At 38.7% G+C, this 19332-nt stretch overlaps 1 protein-coding gene across 3 annotated transcripts in view; it reads right to left on the reverse strand.

Moving 5' to 3' along the window:
- The window catches only part of LOC150082046 (TBC1 domain family member 1-like), a 402976-nt gene that overhangs the window by 127209 nt on the left and 256435 nt on the right, over nt 1-19332 (reverse strand). For all 3 annotated transcript variants that reach the window (XM_090379078.1, XM_090379077.1, XM_090379079.1), the window contains one exon: nt 14316-14572. In XM_090379078.1, coding sequence (XP_090235204.1) covers nt 14316-14572 — 257 coding nt within the window. The remainder of the gene's footprint in view (nt 1-14315; nt 14573-19332) is intronic.

Genomic DNA, 19332 nt, shown 5'->3' on the forward strand with positions numbered 1-19332 from the left:
TTAGAGAATTACCATTTTTTTTTTCAGACCATACACACTTTTTTCCCTGGAAAATGTTGCCAAAAATTTCCATGTCTATGGTGCAAAGGTAGACCAGGTGCATGCTGTCATATTTTTATCTCTAGCTGTGGCTAGAGATAAAATCAGAATGTCCAAGTGGACTTCTATAAAAGCTAGTATGGGATCAGTTCAGATCACACTAAGACAATACATATGTTTTATAATCATAATGAATGCAACAAAGAAATGACAACTGCTGAATTAAACAGAGTTAGTTGATTCCATGTTTAATTCAGCCCATTTCGTGCATCCAGGAGGCCTTAGATACAGCCACTTGACACCTCAATTAACTCTTAAGTATTTGCACGAGGAGTGAACCAATTGGACTGAGTCACCAAATCCTGATCCATCAGTAACAGGAAGCGCGAAGCAACCATCAATTTCAATGTGAGCAAATTGGTGAGAGTTTCTGAAATACGGGAGTAGCCGTTCTTTCAAGAAATGTAGAATCAACAATGCCCTTGATGGCACTGAAGATGATATACCTTTTGAAAAATGGTGTATCATCTTCAGTGATACACCTTTTTGAGAGTTCAGTAGAAAAGGGATGACAATATGAAGAAAAAGTGGACAGTGACATACCCAAAAATAGCATCTACAATTAGTACCATGCCTCATAGTGAAGTACTACCTATTCCTGAACCACCTGACCATTTTTCTGTACACTCTGTTGTTGTTATTTGGTTTTTAGGAGCATTAGCAAATAAGGCTATATTGCTCCGGGAATATGCGGTGGTCATTCCCTGACTTTTCCGCATCCTCCATATTTGGTGGCTCATGGGCTCGAACCCTGGTCTAATCAAGAAGCGTGTGCTATGCACTGCTGCTCCTGCCCACCTGGCTAAGGAGGCGCCTGTACACTCTGATGAGGATAATCATGAACATCAACTTGATAAACACGACAGTAGCCATCTATGTTAAGGGACCCACCATTTTGTCCAAACCTTTATCCTTCTGAACCAGATAAGATTGCAGAAAGTGAACTTAATGACCTCATCAGGGATCTCAAACTGCCGAAGAATTAGGCAGAGCTTTGGCCTCGAGGCTACAACAGTGGAATCTTCTAGATCATTCTGTGAAAGTGACAACATTTCGTACTTGAAATAAACACTATGATAAATTCTATCAAACAGAAGGTGAACTCACTGTTTGTAAGTATGTTGATGGTCTAATGGCAGCAATGAATATGAGGCACGTTCCTGAAGAATGGCAACTATTTATTGACACTTCTAAGGTTAGCCTTAAGGCTGTATTATTACACAATGGAAATATGCTGCCTTCAGTACCTCTTGCGTATGCTGTCCACAAAAAGAAGCATATGCACATGGAAAACATGTGGTTATTTAAAGGTAATTGCCATTTTATTAGGACTACAAAAGAGTTACACCAAGTATTGTTGCTTTCTCTGTTAGAGAGATAGTCGTGCCAAGGATGTGCACTAGGAGAAGAAGAGTTGACCTCAACTAAAATCATTAACAACTGGAATGAAGAACGTAGTATTTGAACTTCTGGTAGATCCAAATAAAGTTTTGCTTCCAGCACGCCACATCAAATTAGGGGTAATGAAAAATTTCATGAAAGTTTTGGAAGTGAATGGTCCTGCTTTCACATACTCGCAGAGAAATTCCCAAGTCACAGAGAAGATTAAGGCAGGCATTTTCATTCGTCCACATATAAGGCAACTTTTCAAAGATGAACAGTTCGAATGTGTCCTTAGTGATGGCAAAAAATCAGCATGGAATGCCTTTCGAAATGTTTTGACTGATTTTCTAGGAAATGTTAAAGCCAGCAGCTTGTGGAAGATCTCACTACTTCTTACAAAAACTGGGGTGCAACATGCCATTGAAGATGCATTTCTTGCACTCACACCTGGATCTCTTCCGGTCAAACTGTGGTGCCATCAGCGACGAACATGGTGAGTGTTTCCACAAGACATTGCAGCGATGGAACAAAGATACAAAAGCAAATGGAGTTTGTTGTTGTTTGTTATTTGATTTTTAGGAGCATTAGCAACTAAGACCATATTGCTCAGCAATATGGCCTTATGATAGGTGTGACGCTTATGCGTCACACCTTTTCTAATGCATTTTGTGAAGAAGAGCCTTGCCAGTTTTTGTGTTATGTCTCTTCCTCCCAATTTTAACAACTCTACAGTAACTTCATCTTCCCCCGGGGCTTTCTGATTCTTCATTTTCTTCAGCGCATGTTCTATCTCATCAGGAAGAATATCAGGTATGTTGCATGTGTTGCTAATTTGCGATCCATCTTCCCCACTGCTGGCATCATTCCCTCGCTCCTTCTATAATTCTCTATAGTAGTCTTCTGCTATTTGAATTATGCCTTCTCTGCTGTTTATAAGTACACCATCACTATTCTTCAGTTTCAGTATCATTTGTCTTTCTGTATTACTGCTCACGGCTGCTGATTTAAATCCTTTGTTTTCCCTTAATGCTTGTTCTACTTTTCTTGTGTTAAATCTTCTTATGTCCTCTCTGAGTCTCTTTCTAATGGATTTGCATAACTCAGTATAGTCAATTTTCTCCTTGTCAGTGTTTATCTTTCTCTTCATTTGTCGCTTTCGGTTCATCATAACAAGTGTTTCTTGACTAATTTTTTCTTCTTTGGATTTCTTTTTCTCTATAGGTTTCTTGCGCTTTATCACTTTCAGAAAGTTGTAATATTCCTCATCGATATCTTGGTCCTGAGTAGTCTGCAGAAGCTCAAACTTATTCTTAAGTTCCAGTACATACTACTCTTTCCTCTTCTGTTATCTCAAAGACCTTTGTATTATTTACTCTAGTCAGTGTTTTCCTTTCCTACATCTATATCAAGTGTGCATCTTACCATTCTGTGATCACTTCCAACATTTACCTTATTCAGGACGGTAACATCATTCACGATATATCTTCTGTTAGTGAGGATGAAGTCAATTTCATTAGTTGTTAATCCATTTGGACTTTTCCATGTCCACTTTCTGTTCACTCTTTTCTTGAAAAAAGTGTTCATTCTGACAATCCTTGAGATTCTGCAAATTCCACAAGTCTTTCACCTCTTTCACCAATTCCAAAATTTCCTATAGTTCCCCTTTCTTCGCTGTTTTATCTTTTTCCAACCTTAGCATTGAAGTCCCCTATAATAATAGTATAGTGGGTTTTCTGCTCATCTAGAAGACTCTCAATTTCGGTATACATTTCTTCAACCTCTTCATCATCATAGCTCGATGTTGGCGCATAAATCATTATAACCTCTAGCTTGTACCTCTTAGAAATCTTGAGTATTAGTCTTGACACCCTTGGTGATGTACTTTTGAATTCCAAAATGTTGTTTTTAAAATCTTTATGGACCAGAAACCCAACTCCACCTTCACTCCTTTCACTGTTTCCATTGGTGTACAGCAGATTTCCACTTGATAAACTTATAAGTGATTCATTTCTTCTTATTATTTCAGCCAAACCGATGATATTCCAATTCACATTTTCTAGCTCTATAATATTGTGTCTTCATCGATGAGTGATCTTACGTTGTAACAGGCCAAGTTCAGTTTCCATGCATGGCAGCCTGGTCGTACCCACAGATTCTTAGCACCCTCTAATTCCACTCTGATCCTCTCGCTGCCGTAAGAGGAGGAGTGAAAGCCGCTGGGAACTGAGGGGCATTTGTTTCATCGTGCTGTCATATGCTGGAGGGTTTGGTCTTTTCCCCTTCACGCTGACCAGGTGTCTTGAAGAGAACCACTCTACAAGTTCGTTGCCACCTAAGTGACGTAACAGGTCTTACCATCGAGAAGGGGTGCATGAGTGGATTTTAGGGAGGCAGGCTAACCGGACTTCTCCTAAATCTTCTGTAATAGAAAAATATTGGATCCATCAGTGTTTTAGACTGAGTGTCTGATAACACACAGAATACCTGTTCCCTTCTAAACCCCATAAAGATCTTATAGGTCATCAATATTGGCTTGCTCTTGCTCACATGCATTTACATTGAATAAGGTTAGCTGTAGTCAGAATGTGACAAACAGTATTCCAAGCTTTAATGATTTATTTTATTTTTTGCAGAATTCTTAACGAGGTGCAGCTAAAATGAAACAAGAATTGTTGATTACCAATGCTTTACTACTGTACATGTCAATAACACTCATACGATGCTGTAGCTTGTTTTTCCTGTACAGATCAGTTTTTGTTTCGTTGCAATCAGTTAAATTTTGATTGAACTGTACCTCTAAGTGAATCAATGTTTTAACCCTTCAGTGGAAAAATGAGTGATCATAATTTAGAACAAAGAATTGTTATTAAATTTTTAGAGAAACAGGTAAAAATGGTGCTTGGGTTTGGGTTTGGTTTTTAATGGCGCATTGGCAGCTAAGGCCATAATGCACCAAGTCAAATTTAAAATGCTATTAAACATTTTGGTAGCCAAGGCTACCACGTCAAACAATTATTGTGTTAAAAAGGTATAAAAGTAAAAGCATAAAACTTAGATCTTTGTATAAAAATTAATAAATCGTAAAAAGTTAAAAACGTCAGACATTGTGTCTGTCACCTACAATCTGACTGAGTGTAAATGGCTCAGTCAAATTATTAAAAGCGATAAAATACAAGCGTCGTGCTTCTATAAAAACAGGACATTCTATTAAAACATGACGGACGGTTAAAATAACATTACACATCCCGCACATTGGTGGGTCATCCGCCCTCAACAAGTAGGAATGGGTTAGATGACTATGACCTATGGAGAGCCGAGCAAGAACAACTTCCTCTCTTCGAACCCTGCGTAGACTGGACTGCCATTGCATAATTACAGGCTTGATGTGATGTAATTTATTTGTGGCCTGTCCATGCCAAGAATCTTGCCATTGGGAAAGCAGTTTAGAACGTATTATTTGCCTGTAGTCTGTATAGAATAGAATCTTTAATTGCAGCAATGATAGACATACAATTAGTCCCGTCACGGCATGGTGGTGCCAGGGGTTATAGGTATAGGGGACTGACAGGCAATGATTATCCAGGGAAATGGCTGATTTGGCAGCGGCATCAGCCAATTCATTTCCCCGGATCCCAATGTGGCTTGGGATCCAGCAAAAGCGAATATCGAATTCTAATTTCTTGAGAGAAAAAAGAATCTGCCGGATCCTGGACAGGATCGGATGAGGGTTAACCGATACCAGAGCCTGTAACACGCTCGATGAATCGCAATAAATCATATACCTCTGGTAGTCGTGATTTTTAATGTGATCTAGGGCGGTTTGTATTGCATGCAACTCTGCGGTATAAATGCTAGTTTCTTGTGGGATTTTATAGGATAATGTTTTGTGAGGGAACACAACAGCAGATCCCACATGACATTCTAACTTTGAGCCATCTGTATAGATTGGCAGAAAGTCAGAATACTGCTGTCTAAGTGATGCAAAGAGTTGCTGGTAGACAGATGGCGGTGTAGTAGCCTTCTCCCAGATCTTAAGGGAGAAGTCGCAAGTTGGAAACTGAGCATGCCAGGGTGGAAAGAATTGCCTTGGTGACTGGGCAACGTTGTCTACCGTCAAGTTCAGCTCATTCAGCAGCCCTTGAATGCGAATACCAAAGGGTTTGTTGGCAGTCCGATGGGTGTTGTAGAGGTTTTCCCAGCGCGGCTCAAAAACGGATGGCCATGTGGGATGATCGGGCAGGGATTTTAATTTGAAGGCGTACTGTAAGGACAACTGCTTACGTTGAAGAGACAGAGATGGTTCATTTGCTTCAACGTAAAGGCTTTGGACAGGAGATGTGCGAAATGCTCCAGTGGCTGTCCGGATGGCTTGATGGTGGATTGGATTTAACCACCGAAGTGCACTATCTCTAGCAGAACCATAAACCTGAGACCCATAGTCGAGTTTGGAACGGACAAGTGCTCAGTAAAGACGAAGAAGGGTAGAACGATCTGCGCCCCATGAAGTTGACGAAAGGGCACAAAGGATGTTAAGCTCTTTGACACATCTTGTCCTCAGCTGACGAATATGTTGTAAAAAAGTCAGCTTTTTGTCGAAAATAAGTCCAAGGAATTTGTATTCTGCTACAACTGGGATGTTATTTTGCCCAAGCCTTAATTCTGGGTCAGGATGAAGATTACGTTTGCGACAGAAGTGTACACAAACAGTCTTCTGTGATGAAAATCTGAACCCATTAGCCAAAGGCCAAACTGTCAGATGGTCAATGGTTTTCTGCAGTTGCCTTTCAATGACCCTCATATTGCATGAATGACAAAATATAGCAAAGTCATCAACATAGAGGGCATTGTTTACAGTGGGTGGAAGTTGTTCTGCGATAGTTTATTTTGATTGCGAAAAGCGTGACACTTAGAACGGATCCTTGTGGGACTCCCTCTTCCTGAGAGAAGAGTCGAGAGAGGGTGGATCCTAAACGGACTTGAAATTGGCGATTCGAAAGAAAGTTTTTAATAAAAACAGGAAGGTTACCTCTAAGACCAAAGTTATAGAGGTCTTTTAAAATCCCAAATCGCCAGGCTGTGTCGTACGCTTTTTCAATATCAAAGAAAACTGCTACCAAATGCTCGGATTTAATAAAAGCATCACGAATGGACGTTTCGGATTAAATGATCCAGAGTGGATCGATTTCTTCAGAAGCCGCACTGTGTCCTGGAAAGCAGACCATTTGTTTCTAAATACCATACGAGGCATGCATTAACCATTCTTTCCAGGACTTTGCACAAACAGCTTGTCAGAGCAATAGGACGATAGTTACTTGGATTACTAGGGTCTTTTCCTGGTTTTGGGAAAGCAAGGACGATAGCCCTTTGCCAGGAATCCGGAAATTGTTTGTGATTAAAAATTCTGTTAAACAGAATTAAAATGTGATCCTTAGATTGTGGTGAGAGGTGTTTTAGCATTTCGTAGTGGATGTCATCGGGCCCCACAGCACTTGCATGTGTGAGAGCGAGTGCTGCATTTAACTCTTCCTGTAAAAAGGGCTTGTTATACGATTCAAGCCCTTTTGAAGAGAAGTTCGGTGGGTTTTTCTCAATTTTCTTTTTCAAGGCCAAGAATTCTGCGGGAAAAGATGTTATCGCAGAGATTTTTGCAAATGTTTCCCCCCTAGACTATTTGCAACTGCAGTTCGATCTGCAATTGGACATCCGTTGTGCTCGAGGATCACTGAAGGGCATGGTGGATATTTTCCCTTCATTTTCCGGATCTTATCCCAGACTACTTAAGCTAGCAGCCTGAGTTATGGAAGATGTAAAACGAATCCAAGATTTCCTTTGGCTCTGATGTCGTACATAACGTGCTTTTGCACGTGCACGTTTGAATGATATTAAATTTTCAGTGGTGGGATATCGGCGGAATATCCCCCCAGGCTTTGTTTTGTGCTTTTTTTGCTGCCGTGCATTCTGAATTCCACCAAGGTTTCGGGAATAGTGGGAACCGGCTGGATGATTTTGGGATTGCAATTACAGCTGCTTGGACAATCGTTTCTGTGACATGAATGACTGCTTCATTGATTGGCTCCTCACTGACTGTACGGATATCAAGGTTTGCCAGATGTTGAAAGGCATTCCAGTCAGCCTGATCAATCTTCCACCGCGGTAAACTAAATGGCAGACACGGTCTTCCACTAGTTAGGGTGGTTATCACGGGGAAGTGATCGCTTCCATATGGATTTTCTTCTACCTCCCAAGTAAGTGAAGGAAGGAGAGAAGGGGAGCAGATAGAAAGATCAATGGCAGAGAATGTACGGGTAGGCATGTGGAAGAAGGTGTTTGTTCCCACATTTCAGAGGGAGAGGTCATTGTCAGTGAGCATATGCTCTATGACCCATCCCCTTCCATTGATGTGAGCACTACCCCACAGAGTATTATGTCCATTGAAATCCCCACGAATTAAACAAGGGGAAGGCAACTGCATGATAAGATCATCAAGGTCTTTCTGGGGGATGTCAATCTCAGGTGGCAAATAGACAGAGCAAACAGTTAATAAGAACCCCACTGTAAGGTGAATTGCTACAGCCTCAATGCTAGTTGTAAGCTGCAAAGGCTGAAATGGGATCTGGTTGCCGACGAGGATTGCGACTCCTCCGTGAGCAGGACCATCCACAATTCTATCCTTACAAATGATGGTAATGTTATGCATGGTGGGGTCATCATTTGCCTTTAAGTAAGTCTCCTGTATGCAAAAGCAAGCTGGTTTGTGCTTTTGCAGGAGTGCCTTGATGTCATCAGTATTTTGCCGGAATCCACGACAGTTCCACTGTAGGAATTTAGCCATTATTTTGGCTTGGTGGGTCCATCAGGCGGCTTCCGAGGTGCTGAGGGCTTACCTTTTTCAGTTTTGGCTTTATCCTTCCTGGGGAAGTATGGACGCTATCCAGTGTCCATTTCCTCCTCAGCAAAGAGCTCCAAAACTGAGTCTTCTTCTACCTCCTTCTGCTCGACATCCATGTTCTCTTGGGTACTAAGTGGTATTTCACCTTTCTTATTCTTTTCTTTTGCATTTGCTTTGGTTATTTGTGGAGCATTAGGAGGTACCGATATAGTAGTGGCAGCTGATTGGTCCTTCTGTGCAGGTTTTTGGGAGCTTAAAAGATAACGTGCGATGGGAGTAAATGATTCTTTTGGTGGAACGGACATGTCCGTCTGAGTCCCAATCGAACACCTCCCTGCTACCTTCTGGGCGTAGGTAGGTTTTTTGATGTTGAGAGATTTCACTGCTTTCCTTGCCTCCTGGTACAATATGTTTAGCTCTGCCTTCAGCCGTTGAATTTCTTTTTCTTCTTTCCACCTCTGACATGCTCGTGAATAGGCTGGATGTTCTCCCTCAGAGTTAATGCAGGTGGGTTTCGTGGCAGAACATGCTGTTGTTTCGTGGTCCTTTGCACCACATCGAGCGCATGCAAGGACTCCACGGCAGGCCATTTGAGAATGTCCATATTTCTGGCATTTAAAACACCGTAAAGGGTTTGGAACATATGGACGCACTGGACAGTTGATGTAGCCAGCTTTAATCTCATCAGGAGGTTTGGGAGAGTTAAAAGTCAGGATAACACTCCTGGTTTTAACAAGTTTCCCATCCCTACGCGCGCTAATTCTCTTGACGGCTATAACTCCCTGAGGTTTCAGTTCCAAGCAGATTTCCTCCTCGGTTACGTCGAGAAGGTCCCATTCTGAAATGACACCTCTCAATGAATTTAGTGTTCTGTGTGGTGTCACTGTTATGGGTACTCCTCCGATTGATGTTGCTCGGAGTAGCTGCTCAGATTGCCTCTCAGTTTTAGTTTCAATTAGTAGGTCTCCAGAACGGAGCCTCTTAACTGATTTGGGTGACCCTACTAACCCATCTAAACCTTTCTGTATAAAAAAGGTGACATTTTACCAATCGGTGTTTCATTGGTAGAATGTAGAATTAGAAATCTTGGAACAGGCCCTGATGATATTTCTGTTCGCTGCCTCTTTGTAGCAATAATGCTATCTGAATCTTTCTCTATGCTTTCAGATGGGGACCGGGTTGGAGCCCCTGAGGAAGTAAGTTTATCAGGATTCATGTAAATTTTAAGTGGTTCAGTGCCCGGGCTCCCCACCCACCACGGAGCCCAAAGGGACGCCCACTACCCAGCATGCAATAAATGTGCTCAGGAGTGGAACGCCAGGGCTACCCAGACACTATACCCGCACTGCCGCCAGCCTGAATCCTGTCCCTCGGACCATGAGGGTAGGGGCATGGCATTGACACGGTTGACCCTCGCAGGCGAGCCTACTAGCCGATTGATCCTAGCCGGGCCTTCCAGGACCACCCGTCTTGTCGAAGCAGGGGCCAAAGTGGTGTATTGAAGCTGGGCCCCTCAACCACCAGGATCCCCCTTTCCGAATTCACATGGGTCGCAGCGCACGGCAAACACGCCGGATTCCATTGATGTAAGCCTGGAACCTGGGTTGTGGACGTTGGATCCCAGTGATGCTAGTCTGGAAGTCCAGCAGCGTCACTGGGAGGTCCTCTCACCATGTACAGGTGCCCACGTCGAGGGGTAAAAATGGTGCAGAAACATTGGAGACGTTACAGAAAGTATACAGTGATGAAAACATGAGCCAGCCACGTGTTTACGAATGGCACAAATGGTTCAGAGAGGGACAGGATGATACACAATGACAAAAAGACTGCCAACGTCAACAGCAGATGGGAATCTTGTAAAACATTCAAGAGATTGCATGCCAAGCTCATCTGATGAACATCAGACTAATCACAGAACAGTAACACACTGACAAAGGAACAGCGAGAACAATTTTGACAGAGTGGTTGGGCATGAGAAAGGTGCGTGTGCACATGTATGATTCCGTGCAGACTGACAGATGATCAGAACAAAAAATGTATGGAAGCTTGCAGTGCAAATTTGAAAAAAAATTGTGAAACTCCTGACTTCTTGGTTCACTGATAACAGGAGATGAATCCTGGGTCTTTCTTCAGTAAAATCCACAAACCAAGTGTCAAAGCATGCAATACTGCAATAATTACACTCAAACACCAGCCAAGCGATTAAAAATTTTACAATAAAATAAAATAAAATACAAAAATAAAATATAATAAAATACTATGATACAAATACCGGGAGACTAAACTATTACAATAAAATAAAATAAGTTATGATAAAACAATTAAAAACAATGCTAAAATCGTTAAAATTTACTAAAACATCCTACAGGACTGGACAAAAACCCGTAAGTTAATAATTTTTGCCTCTATAAGCCAACTCTATGTTAATTAAAGGACAGCTCTGCAGGCAAACACATAAAAATTTCTGGTAAAACAATAGCCCTGGTGACAGAACTTAAATATTTGGGGATCATGTTTGTCTCCAAAGTAACATTGTATCCACATCTCATGCATACTGCTAAGAAGGTGAGAAACTACACAGGAATGATAGTAAGAATTAGCTGCACCAACTGGAGACTGAGGAGGAGAACACTTGTACTTATCTACAAGGCAATTTTCCTGCCAGTCATGACCTATGGTGCAGGCATATGGTATTACAGAGCAATCCTGGACAAAAATAAAAGAAAACTAGAATCATTATAATGGGCACTTCTCCTTGACTTAGAAGTTATAAAAAGGGGGCCTCAATTATAGACTAAACAGGCAGATCCCAACAAACATCCTAGGGATCACTTTGAACCTGTAAACTAACCTCAAACACAAAAAAAGAAAAAAAAAAAAAAAAGGAACAGGACACAGCCACACTCTACTAGCAATGGCAGAATAGGTGGGACTACATACCTAAAGGGGAAGAAGTCACTGGGAGGTTCCTGTCGGAGGTAACCTTCTCTCCCAAACCAATCCCCCAGTTTGCCCCAGGACTCGATGCTACATTTCTGCTAACAGGACATGATTCCCTAAATGCAAAGCTGTGACAACTGGGTCTCACCCAGGATCCTAAATGTACCTGTGGAGCTGATGAGGATTAGACCCATGTCATTTATGGCTGTCCCAATTACCACCCCCACAGATGTAGACTAATGTCCAAAATTGGACCTATAAACCAATGAGCATATATCAGCAATGAGCAATTACTAATTTCTGATGACATGCATAACATGGCTTTCTCTGAATTTTCTCAAAATGTTTTTGAGACCAGTAGAAGCAACCATGCTATAACAACCCAGATTGAGATTCCCCCACTCAGACTACATGCATACCTGATTGTGACAATGACTGATATAGACAAACCCAAAAGCAATTGGCCTGTTAGAAAGTGTTTACCATCCAGTCAGAATGTATAAGCTAGATATAGACATCTGCTAAAAGTAATATCTATATTTATCTGTATTAGTGTTTATAAATGCATATTATTAATGTATAATTGTATATATATTTATGGGATGAATGGTTTTGGTTTAAATTCAGGAGTATGAGAATATTTATATGTGTCAATAATATGCATGTGGGATATTTTTTTTTTTTTTTTTTTTTTGCATGAGTGTATGTATAGTGTGAATAAATGACAACCACGTGCATGAAAATGTTTGCTTGATTGGAACTCTATTGCATCCAGGTTGATGGACATGATGGAGAGCTCTTGCCTGGGTGTTTGTAAGATAAATGAGTGCAAGTGTGTATGACAGTCTTTGCTTGTCTGCAACTCTCCATCATTCTGCATTGTCAGAAATGGAAAGCTCCTGCTTGAGTGTATGTACTATGGTGTATGTAAGAACCATGAATGACAGTGTGCTGGCCTCAACTGCAGTGACGTTGTCAGACATGATTGAGAGCTTCCATCAGTATGTTTAATAACATCTTTTCTTTTGTAACACACTTCTAGATATAATTATATAAGTTTTATGCATCTATAATTATATTATATGCCTAACCATAAATACATATGTTATCTAAACATTATTATTATTTAATATTTTAATTTAATGAGATTTTAATGCAGTATACCATACCATATTACTATTACCACTGCAGCTTATGCACCATTACACACACACACACACACACACACACACACACACACACACACACACACACACACACACACACACACACACACTTTCAATGTTTATTACAGTAGTAATCATAAATATATATATTGCTTTAAGCATTTAACACATTTTGTGACTTCAATTGATGAATATAATTAATGGATATGAAATGCAATAAGTGACATTAATCTACCAAGTGTAATGTTTAAGCTATCTTAATAAAAATTTTGCAAGTTAATTGAACATACCTCAATAGAAGCACTTAAATTGTTTGTGGATATTTCAAAAAGTCACTGTTTTTCATTATCCGGCCTGTTAGACTGACTCCACGATTGATGTAGAAAGAAAAACTACTGGAATCTTAATGTTGCTTGTTGCATTTCATATCCATTCGATGACTAACCATGTAATGCTTCTCTTTTCACTAATGTGATGATACAATACAATACTACTGTACTTACGATATAATCAACTTAATACAATGTTCATGAAAATAACCCAATTAATTGGGGTATAGGGTATCGTGTTTCAGGCAAGAACCTTAATTTATAACAGTGTTCTTTGGGAAAATGAAATTCCCACAGGAACAATGACTTGTTGTCCAACATTTAATGGAAGACCACATTTTTTCAAGTACCAATGAACATTACATCTTTTATTATTTTCTTAGTTCAACTATTAGTGTTACAACCAAAAATATCCATTACTTTTCTTATCAATGGCTTTTAGAAGAAATCTATAACCCTTTAAATAGTCTGCAAATAATCCACATGCACAATTCTCAAGCCTGTTCACAGTGATGACACCAAATAATGCTACTTGTAGACAAGGTCATGCCGACCCATTTTAGTACCTGAGGCAAGAATGAAAAATTGCGCCCTATTGTTAATGATGGAAATGTTGGCAATTATTTAATCTTTCTTTTGGCACCCCTTTCAGCTTTTCACCTGAGGCAAGAGCCTCGTTCGCCTCACCCTCGGCACAGCTCTGCTTGTAGACCACACCAATATCATACACCTGAAAGTCATGAGTTGCAGTGATAATGGAGGCTGTCTGGTGGCAAAAGGATTCAGCATTGTGAATGATAAATTTATATCAATGATTTTATCAATTCCCTAAACAACAACCAGATCTAGTCTGTAATCAAAAGATAACACTCCTCTTGCAACTGTTCCTAAAATTAATCATGTTGCCTTCTGGAAATTCAGAGAAGACATTCACTAACAGCAATAGACAAGCTTATCTATCAGTAGTAATAAGGACTGAATGGCTATTTAGGTAAACAAGAAGAGGCGAAACTGAAGAAATTATTGTGATATTAAAAAAAAAATTGCAAACTACAAGGCAAAATTTTCTAGAAGTTAATTCTATCATACAGCAAACACTATGCTGTACTCTCCTCTCTGAAATCTATTGCATAGTCCGGGGGCTCACATCTGGTGAGTACAGGCTTGGCAAACCCAGGGTCCTGAGCTGGATAGCATCATCCTTTTCTTTCTTGGTGATTCCATTCTCTCTCTCTCTCTCTCTCTCTCTCTCTCTCTCTCTCTCTCTCTCTCTCACAGGGTAACTTGGGAAATTTTTTTGGCGGTGCAGCATAAGCCTCAAGCTTCCTTGCATCATATGGCTAATAATAATAATAATAATAATAACGATACATTAACAGATGTCAAAATACTTTTTCAGTCAAACCTCAAAAAGATATCATTACATGTAAAGAAATACAGATTTAAAAGTAACTTCATATGAACCATATTAAACTAACAAATAAAACTAAAATAAATGCAAATGCTTACATATTCATTATGGGATTCTTATTGCGTTGCATATTATTTAAAATTTTAGGCTTTTTTTCTGTACTGATTTTCCTTAATGTCTCTTTCTGAACTTCTCTAGATGTACTGATTGTGGAACTTCGTGGTCTCTGGGAAAATGGTGACAATCTTTCACTTGACCCAGTTTCGGTGGAATCATAACTTCCTTCTCTATACATAACTTTTTCAGAATAGCTTTTCTCTTTTCCACTTTCTCCAGCAATTTCTGAAAGAGTATACTGGAAAAAATAAAATAAAATTTCACACACTGCAATGCAAAGTACCAAGACGTGGTATTAGGTTCTTTCAGAACAGACTCCTTCAGCCTATTTAATTTATTTTAGGCATTAGTGGTATTATCCCAAAATTTCACAAGAAAACTGTTAATGACATCATGCAGATTTCATGTGCATAGTTGTAACAATTAATGACAGCATACTCTCATGCTACACTGACATCAGACACTGAACATGGTTAAAAACCTGTGAAAAATACAGAAATAAGTATATGAGACAGTGTCTAGCAGATGGAACCCTACATTTATTTAGTTGTTTGAGACTCCAGTTTGTATGTTGGCAGTTAAAATGATTAGGTTTTCCATAGCAAATTAGGTTGGACTAGAAAATTCGCTTTAATGTTAAAATTTTAGAGAAAAGTCATGAACTGTTCACTTATCAGTGAACAGTTCATGACTGTTCATTAATGAAGTGTTTAATCTGGGAGGGGAGTTTCACCTCCGGTGGAATAAATCCCCCCCCCCAGCAAAAATTGTAATTTTTATTTTAACATTCATTCCAAGACCTTGGATGTTGAAATTTTCAGATTTTTTGTTTAATTTTAATTGAAATTTTCTTCTTACTGCACTCCTTAGAGTGTCATATTATCAGTTTACACAATGTTGTAATTATAAAACACAAATTCAATAAATTTATGTCAAATAAACACAACACAAAAATCACATCAAATAAAACAGTGTTTTCCAAAGTGTGGTGGTACTTGGAAGGCTTTAGGTGGTACGTGACGAAAATAAATCACTAAAAATTTAAAAGACACGAAATTTTCAAAATAATTAAATGAGAAATATTTCTGGATGCACAAATTATAACTAAAGGCCACTGTTTCAAGTGTTGGCATTTTCATTTGGAGGGAAGGACTAAGTGTATGGGCAGAGAGAGGAGTGTACTGCAGCCACAATTTTAATCGTCAGCAGTTTTGCTTTATGGTTTTCAGGTTCCCTTTATTTGTTTTTTTTTTTTTTTTTTTCCCACAGCAAGAGTCTACTTGTGGCTAATTCTTTGTTTATATACCACAAACAAGACAACGACTTGGTTGCAGCTTATAAATACATTTTATAATCTTTTTATTATATATGTATCTGTACTATATGTAGTTTGTGATGGGGTCATCTGTTGCCAGGCTACCTTGATGAATGCCCTTCAATGGAAAAATGAAACAAAGAAAAACAAAGGAATTGTGTGGTAATTGAAATGAGAAATATTCAGCCAATCACAGAGATTTCCAATCTTTGATTCTTTTATCCTTGCCGCCTTTCACAAATAATATCACTCAAAGTTATGCATACAGTGCAGTTGAGATAGAATATTTTTTCAGTGAAGTTAGGATTTGGTTGACAGTGAAGTTTCAGTGGCATTTCATAAAGTGACAAAAGTAACAAATGCAGGTACAAGAGCCCTGAGGTCCATTTCAGAGATCGCCATAGTGTAAAAATAGTCCACAATTTTGAAAACAGTCAATAAAATGGGCTAAAAATGAAAATTTCTGCAAATACACTAATGTGTCTGTAAAAATACAGTAATTAGAAAATTTCAGGAATATTTAAAAAATACACCGGATGGCTACAATTAAAGTGACCTATAGTTATGTCTATTTAAAGTGTGTTCATCAACCAATCTACACCTGGGCACAGGCCTGAAAAACCCAGAATGGTCTATAAGCAATTTGGATAAACAAAATTGATAAACAACTTAGATCAAGCATGTTGACAGGTTATCAAGTCTGTCACTGGAAAATTAACACTCTTCTTCCTGAGAAGTGATGATGTATACACATCTGGTGTGCCTATCACTTGATGTTATTCAAGGAGTGAATATGGACCCCGAAACATAATAAGTCTTTATTTACTCCTCAGTAAAAAGATGCTACATCTTACAGTGGGGATATAAGTGAATAAGTTAAGTATGATTGCTAAGGTTAATTTGTATATGCATAAAGTGCCTATTGTTTTTGCCTTGTCCATCCACGAGTAATTACCGAACTCTCAGTGGGCAGCTTTTAATTAAATTTTATATTTGGATCTTTTAGAAATATTTGGATAGCCATCCGAATCTAATTAAAGGAAGACCAATAGAGAATAAAAACATAAAATTACATTTCCTCCACATATAAATGAAAGTATGTTTCAGATATTTGGACTTTACTTGACAAGGAAAGTTTAGATCAACACCCAATATTTAACCATGTGTTCTCTTAGTCCTTGAAATTTCAGAATTAATCAAAATTTACTACCTCTCTTCCAACAGAGAGAAATCTACATCAATTTCAGACATTCAAACATTACTTGAGTAGTAATGTTTATAAAAGTCACATAAGAGTCAACACTTATGTTGACTCTTATGTGACAACACTGGGAAGCTTCCAAGACTAACTGTGATTCCAATGCCTTCCCCAGTTCTACCCCTCAATCCCACAGTTTATATACATATATATATATATATATATATATATATATATAAAAACTTTGTTTATTTTATATTTCATGTGCTATAAAGGAATAAACTGTTAGACGAAGGTAAAGAAAGCCAACATCAGAACCACGGAAAATTTCGGGGAACTTTTAGCGGTCAAACGCTGTTGTTGTTGTTGTTGTTGTTGTTTGGTTTTTAGGAGCATCAGCAACTAAGGCCATATTGCTCCGCGGTCAAACGCATTTCTCAGTACTGCAGCTTCTCCCTGCATTCTCGGTAAACTGATGGTGCATGTTATCAGTAATGGCAACAGAAGTCAATAATGACGTATTAATTAGTTTTTTCTCATTATTAAAAGCAGATTATTGGAGTTCATGAGTGTAATGCCTTTGCAGCCGAAAATTATCCCCCATTTATGCTGTTTTAACCTGATAGGAAAATGACTTCTGCAACTACCGATAACACACACTGTCTGCAGAAATTGTTTTCATATCGGCTAAAAACAGCAGGAAGAGGGAATAAACCCACTAGACTGAGGCAGTGGAGGGTGTACCAATAAGTAAATTTCAGCCCACTCTGAACTCCAATAATCTGCTTTTAATAATAAGAAAAAAACTAATCAATACATTGTTATTGAATTCTACTGCCACTACCGATAAAACACACCATCTGTTTACCGAGAATGCAGGGAGAAGCTGCAGTACCGGGAAACGCTTTTGACTGGTAAAAGTTTCCCAAAGTTCTCGTGTTAGCTTTCTTTACCTTAGCCAACTATTAATTTTCAGATTGGTGCTCTGGATGTGTGGCACTAATGCTATTGTAATAGTTATCAATTAAACATTATACACACATTGTTTACTTAGAGCATGATCCTATTTATTTTTATATCCGTTTTTGCTAGTGTATTTATAATCTGGATGGAAGGCATTAAGGCCTAATGGTGTTGACTAGCAACTTGGTGTGCTAGCAGTAGCCAGTTAATCTTTTTTTTTTTTTTTTTAATTAATGTTAAATTCTAATTTTACTAGTTAAATATTAAATTTGAATTAGTATGATCATATAGCTAAAAACCTATGTAAAAAACAATAAAAGAACAATTTGAAAAGGAATATTAATGGGTTAGGGAGGAAATGGAAAAATTACATTCATCCATATGGCCATCTCCTCACTACTTAATCAGGGGCTTTGGATGGACACATTGCCATATGAAATGAATGTCTCATGCACACTGTTTCTGTACTCCCAATAACAGCTTTACTATTATTAATTAGCTATTTTCAATTTTGGTATATCCCATTTAATTCTGATAATATGTGACCGAAAGTTAATTTTATTTTATGTTTAGTACTTACAGCAAACTGGGATTGAAACCCAAGCCAGGTGGGTATGCATCAGCAAAAATACTCCAGTATTTACCTGAAATCTCCAAAAAATCATTGTGAGTGGCAGTCAGTAAGAGAAGTGACCAAAGAAAAAAGTATTTATTGGAGTATAGTTAACTATAGAGATGTAAAGTGATGGTCTACCCATCCCAGCACACTGGATCACTGTGTCCCTCTTCAGACCATTCCTGACACACCTTCACTACAGCTGTCCTCGAATAGCCAACAATGCCTCCAGTTGTTGGGATGCTGCCTCCCACCTTCCTAGCACCACAAATCATGCTCAATTCAAACTGTCAGGTTCTGCCCTCTCCTCACTGCACAGGTGTTATATTGACAAACTGACAGACACTACCTGTGCCATCACTATATATATGCTGTACCAGTCAGTGATGTCACTCCTAGATGCTGTTTTGGGGATGGGTGGCCAAAATACTTTAAATACAGAAGCTTGTTTTTACTAGAAAATCTAGTATTTCATCCCACAAAACAACCAAACTGACCACAGAATACATGCAATACAGACAACATGATAAACTGATGCTTCATGACATTAGTTGCCTCAGTGCTTATTCTGAACAACCAACAAATCTTTAGTAAGCAGTAGGTTGGTTTGGGTTTTATTGGTGCAGTTACCTAACCAGTTAAGTCACTATGTCAAAACGTATAAGAATATGTAAAAACCGTAAAAAAAAAAAAGTAAATTTTAAATAATTGTAAAAAGGTTTAATGATTTCATTAAATAACTAAACTGACACATGGTTATTGTAAAATAAAATCAGACTGAGTGTACAAGGCTTAGTCAGATCACTAAAAGTGATACAATATAAATTTAAAAGTGATAAAAAGTGATACAACATAAAACACAGTGTTTATAATGTGGACACTCAGATAAAATGTCATATGATTAAA

This window comes from Mastigoproctus giganteus, chromosome 8 (genome assembly GCF_048544385.1).
Source record: "Mastigoproctus giganteus isolate SK-2022 chromosome 8, ASM4854438v1, whole genome shotgun sequence".
Classification (NCBI taxonomy): Eukaryota; Metazoa; Arthropoda; class Arachnida; order Uropygi; family Thelyphonidae; genus Mastigoproctus; species Mastigoproctus giganteus.